Source organism: Oryx dammah, unplaced genomic scaffold, assembly GCF_014754425.2.
Source record: "Oryx dammah isolate SB20612 unplaced genomic scaffold, SCBI_Odam_1.1 HiC_scaffold_11227, whole genome shotgun sequence".
In the NCBI taxonomy this organism is placed as follows: Eukaryota; Metazoa; Chordata; class Mammalia; order Artiodactyla; family Bovidae; genus Oryx; species Oryx dammah.
This window is the reverse complement of record NW_024080620.1, coordinates 2,514,287-2,520,286: the sequence shown is the minus strand read 5'-3', so window position 1 is coordinate 2,520,286 and position 6,000 is coordinate 2,514,287. Positions and strand designations below refer to the sequence as shown.

Genomic DNA, 6,000 nt, shown 5'->3' with positions numbered 1-6,000 from the left:
GTTGAGAATTTCTTCCTGGAAAAATAATTTTGTAGCTCTGCTCTAGGCCAAATTCACATTCATTTCTATTAGTAGCATGCCATAGGATGTTGATTTCCATTATTTATATTCTATCGAGACGAAGTCTATCACAAGTCACCCATTTTCTAACAACCTTTACTTTGGCTTAGGAGAAAATGACCCTGAAAGACGATCTAGGTAGTTTTAATAGCTCTTTCTGAACCTCAGATGTAACAGAATGACTTTCTAGATTAAAAGAAATGCCCATCAAGGTACATATGGATAGATAATCAATGGATGGAGGCAAGTAATCGTATGGAAACATTTGCTCTTTATCTTTGCTGTAGCTCTTTTAAATAGACTGATTAATTCCTTTCATGATTTCACCCTTGAAACCACAAACTATTTTGTTCTTTGTCACTGTTGCATGTCATTCCATTTGACAGTCAGCTTATTTTTAGCCAGACTATCAAAGTATTTTTCAACTGGACTGTTACTGCACTTGAACTTGGAATCTTGCAACCTCGGGAACTTCACTGGGGAAAAGAAGAAACTTCTAACAAATGGGAAATTATAAATCCAGACCAACGCAAACTTGTACTGGTAATTATTCCTATATCTTTAAATGTAATATAATTCAGTAGGTATTATATATAGTTAACATTTCACTGGAATATCTGCTAATTTTTGCAAGAGGACAAGACAGAATTTATGCAAAAGTGTTAAGATTATCTGAACTCAAATTATTTTTTCTCTGAAAAATTTTTAGAAAAAAACACAAAGTTGTTTTATAATACTGTAGTGTTTTAGTTCCTAAGTATAATGCTATAGAAAAAAATTTGGAATACTGTTGAATATAGGGATTTTAGGATTACATCTTAAGTATCTAGTACTTAAAACCTAAAAACTCTTGTCTAGCAACTAGAGATTGCTATAATTATAATGCAATAAAATCAAATGAAATAAGTCAAATATATTCTTCTATATAAATATATTATCCAGTATCAAATGGGTTTTTAACTACTACAATTCTATATGATTGCCTTTTAAATATAAACATCTGCATTTTAAACTCAATCAGTAATTTAAATTAAGTATTGTTTAACTTAGAGTAAGAACAGAGTTTTAATCACTTGTATGTTATGAGCTGTGTCTACATTTTGCAAAGCACAGCTATGAATCAGTCCCTTTTTGTTTTTTTTTTACTAGATGAATGGAAGAAAAAAGTCAGTGAATCTTATGTTATTGTAATAGAAAGATTAGAAGATGACCTGCAGATCAAAGAAAAAGAACTTACAGAACTGAGGCATATATTTGGGTAAAGTTGTCAGAGTTATTATTTCTATGTATGTATCTTCAATGCAACTCATGTAACCTTCAACATTAACCTTAGAATATAAGGTTATATTCTAACCTTTTACATAGCCCCTGACCATTCATATAGTCCCTAAAATACAAATATCTTGCCTCCTTAAAATATGCCTTGCCAGTTCCCATCACTTAAGTTTAAAGAGAGAGGAACCTGAAGGTTAGCCTTTGAAAACAAACTGTTGCTGATCTGAATAATCTCTAGAATTAGATCACTTTTATAAGCCATGCCATCAACAAACACTAAGACTTCTCTTCTCAAATGATGATGGAATACTGGCCACATTTTTCTTTTTGGACTACCGGAGAACTCCAGATTTATCAAACCCTTTGGTCCCTTGACATTGAAAGGCTGTCCCTTAATGAAACTGAGTATCACTCTGCCCTTGAACAATCATATAACAATGTGTAATATTGGCTTCAGGCTTTCACTGGGTTTTGTTCCATGATAACAAGATAAAAATAATCTGGCATAGTGTTACAACCTTGTAAGACACAAAATGTTCAGAAAAGAGGAGCAGAGCCCTTATACACACTAGCAACCTTCTGGAGAAATTGAATGTAGCATTGAGAAACAGTATATTTTGGAGAGTCAATTTGAGTTAACTACCTGACTGAGAAAGAGTTCCATGAAGGCCAATTAGCCATGTTCACTTATAGCTGTGTTAATCATATAATACTTTTATAACAAAGAACTCTATCCATTTTACTTGGAAAGTAAAGGTAATAAAGCAATGACCAAATGACATATTTTTAAGAAAAATTTCAGATATAGTAAACATACAAAGCTCACATAACTGGCAAATAAAATTACCCATGTATAATATAGTTTATATAAAATTGTCAGTGGTTTAATAAGGCCTTCACAAGTATTCAGTTTATAGTTTGGGAAATAGTTAATTCTCTGTTATTTAGCCCAAAATGATTAACTCCATTTTGACACTTTGATGAGATACCCTGGGATGGCTTTTGCAAGTATTATCACATGCTGTCCTATGGGAAAACATTTGAAATTCCTATAGAGATGTGACTGACACTGTGGTATAAGATTTATGCATACATATTAATTTTGTTGGAAAAAAGCTATGAATATAGAACTTAATCATAAGTCCTCTAGTTCTTATTGACTCAGATAAATATGCTGAATAAGATGTGATTAAAGCGGAGATTTTCCTCAACTTTATTTGTCATTTTTTTAAATTTGGGAAGTATTATGCAAATATGTCAAGGCTAATTTAAACAGACATATCCTTCTAAAGATTAAGCTTGAAATGTACTTTTTCTCTCAAACCATATCAACAAGAAGTAGCTGTTTCTACAGGTCCTGTTCTGGCCTACTTTTCTCCTGTATTTCTACTATATGTGATAAATGTGAACTCCTTTTTGCTGATTAGTATTGTAGGGGGCATAGGTGAAAGACAGGAATCAGTGTAACTTATAGTTCAGAATTTATTGTGCCAGCTATATTCAAGGTACTATTCCAGATACATCGAATATGAACCATTCATTATTAAATCATCACCATGACACTGTGTGATAGGAAATATTCATTCTGGTGGATAATAAACTAAGGAGTAGAGATGATGGATCTTGTCAAGATCATTTGGTCAAGCATTGGAACTATGATTTGTAGCAAGGTCTACCTAGCTGCATAGAGAGAACTTTTCCTACCACATCCTGATTCTTGTTCCAGGAGTTCACATTCTCGTTGAGGGGAAACACACATATAAATAACACACAGAAGACAGTCTATGACAAGCGCTAAGTGGAAGGAAAAACAGGACAGTTTTCAAATATAAAAAATATGAAGTTTGATGTCTTGATTTATTCATTGCCTTTATAAAGCATTCCAGATAAAAGGCAGAGTTAAGTAAGTATATATAGGCAAGAATGGATGAGTACCATGGAAAGGCTACTAAAACAAAGAAAACTTTATGTCTTGGCCATTTTCTTTAAGTAGAGTAAAAAAGCTGTTTCAGTCAGCATTTACAAGCAATGTATACTTGGTTACATCGCTTTATCTCCTTGAGCCCTCATTTACACTGTAAAATGTAATTACAGTCTCACAGGACTTTAAAAAATGATGTCAAATTATGAATACAGGGCCTAATGCACAGTATGCATTGAATAATTGGAGGTATTGATTATCATGATTAATTGGATAAATAAGGGCCGTTTGAAAGACTGAATACCTTATTGACAAGTGGGAGTAACTTTGACAAGTTTATTCAAAGAAGTGAGAAAATTAGGGTAAAGTGTTTTTTACATCAAGAAGACATTTTCAAAAATAAAAATGTAAAATGTTGAAACAATTCAAAATAGTGCCAAAATCTGATACATAACTTTTAAAGATTGCGATCAAGAGGGATTTGAACATTTTTCAGACTAGAATATTAGAAAGTTCATCAAAATGGATGTCAAAGATAGTAGGGCATTTTGAGGAAAGGAAGATTGGTAGCCTGGTGCTGAAGCTGTTAAAGAAGCTGTAGAAATGTCCCATTATCCAGAAGTAATAATGAGGTCAGGATTATCCACAGCCTAGAATCATCTCTCTCCAAGGGCTAAGGACCTCCCATAGTTTTCTAACAAAAATTTTAGATTCCATCATTCTATCCCATATCAAGTGAATCAGAATCTCTGGGGCTGATTTCTAGAGACCTGAATTTTTAACAAGCTCCCCCAGGTAATACCTTTGCATACGAAAAAATGATACTTCAGCTAAAGTTTGGAAACGACACTTCTAGAAAGATATCTAAGTTGCACTGAGAACTCTGCTTGCTGTGATATTGGTAAAGGGGTGAGGAACATGAAAACAGAAAGCAAGGCAACTAGTATGGTCTATAGAGAGACAAGGAAGCAAACAAACAAACAAAACATGAGTACTCTGCTCTGCTATCAAGGCAAACAGCATCAGAGGGAAAGAAAGTCAATCCTGCCTAAGGCAACGTTCTGGGATTTTTTTTCTTTTCTCGAATAAAATGATAGACGACAAGCAAAGATAAAAGTGGAGTACTGAGAATATATTATAAACTGTCTTACTCATTGGCTCACACACCAAAATTTTAAAAGTAATTAAGTTTAAGCAGAATTACACGGACAGAGGAGTCTGATGGGCTTGCAAAGAGTCAGACACAAATGAGTGAGTGACATCAAATATTGTATGAGATCACATTTAATTGAGCACCTAGGACATTTTAGCTGTTAAATCTTAGACTCTTTCTCATTTTGATTCATGCTTTGTGTAATGTAAGGAGTACTTCAGTGATGGACAACTCTGTTATGCTACTTGACATCAGGCTTCCTCTGAACAGGTAGATAACAGGAAAACGATCAAGTGCCTAAAATGAATCATCTAATACTAGAATCATAGCTGAAGGATCACTAGTGCAAACAGAAGTTTGTCTGGTGTGTGTTTTTGTTTTCATTTGTTGAAGTTTCTTTATAGCAACTAATCCCATTCATTAAAAGAGAGTTTCTGCCTCATAAAGCAAGAATTCAGTTCAGTTACTGACTTACGTCCCATCAAATATACAATCTCCAGTATAGCTTTCACTCACAACATAATACAAAGCAATATAAGTGCTAAAGTTAAAAAAGAGCTAAAAGATGATTGATTATACCAATTTATAGCAGCTTTGCAAAGGGAACTTGATATGGGAAAGAAGAGGAATAGAAATTGACTGTTCCTTCATCTTCCATAATAAAGTTGCAGTCACTCTTAATTTTGAACATTTCTTAAGATAATAGATGAGAGACTGGAAAAGATGAGTAAATAGAGAAGCAGAAGAAGGAAAGACAAAAGTGGTACCCTGAAGTACATTGTGTGGTTATTTCCTCCTCTGATCTTTGTATTTATCAATATAATAATACTTACTGCTTGGTGTTGTCTTTATCAATTTACAGGTCTATTAACTGGTATTAATATATATGTTCACTAAAGACAGCTTCTTTGTCTATTCAGCTTTATAGTTGCATTTATTTGTAATACCTATTTGTATATCACTTGAAAACAAATTGACAGTTTAATGCCTACCATTTGTCAGGCATGCTACTAGGTATTTTAATGTGTACTAACTCTTATAATTGTAATTGTATACATGTAAGGTGCTTTGAGCACAGTAACTGTCACATGTACAACACTCAAAAATACTAGTTTAAAACTGATCATCATTATTTATGTTCACATCTTTCTGGGGTATGTATTGCATTTACCGTTTTATAACTGAAGAAAATGAGGCTAATCAAATTAAACTGGCTTGAACCAGGCTACACATAGTTCTCTCTAACTTAGTACCTTACTCACTTTCACTATCTTTGCCTCTTTTTTCCTCCCTCTGTTCTTCTCTCCCATCCCATACTGGAGGGAAAATAAAAATGGATAATATTATCTTTGAAAACTTTTCACCTTCACAATGCCACTGTACATTTTTGCTATGTCCTGTGTATTAGTACTGTCCCTGCATGTGGTAGTGGAGGAAAATAATTTACAGTCCCACTCCCACCCCTTGGTGATTCATGGACTTCTTCCACGATCTTTGTAAACCACTTTCAAGTTGGCTTTCTATGTGCAACTTTTGAAAGACTTCCAATTTAATTGTTTTGTTTCAATGTTTTTAAGTCTTTAGAAATTTT

General features: G+C 33.4%; 1 protein-coding gene across 1 annotated transcript in view; it reads left to right on the top strand.

Annotated features, from left to right (window-relative positions):
• The first annotated feature begins 355 nt into the window (after positions 1-355).
• Positions 356-6,000, top strand: part of LOC120861099 (serine/threonine-protein kinase TNNI3K-like) — a 329,844-nt gene continuing 324,199 nt past the window's right edge. Inside the window, exons 1-2 of the mRNA XM_040236762.1 lie at positions 356-603; positions 1,210-1,318. Coding sequence (XP_040092696.1) covers positions 564-603; positions 1,210-1,318 — 149 coding nt within the window. The 5' untranslated portion in view covers positions 356-563. The remainder of the gene's footprint in view (positions 604-1,209; positions 1,319-6,000) is intronic.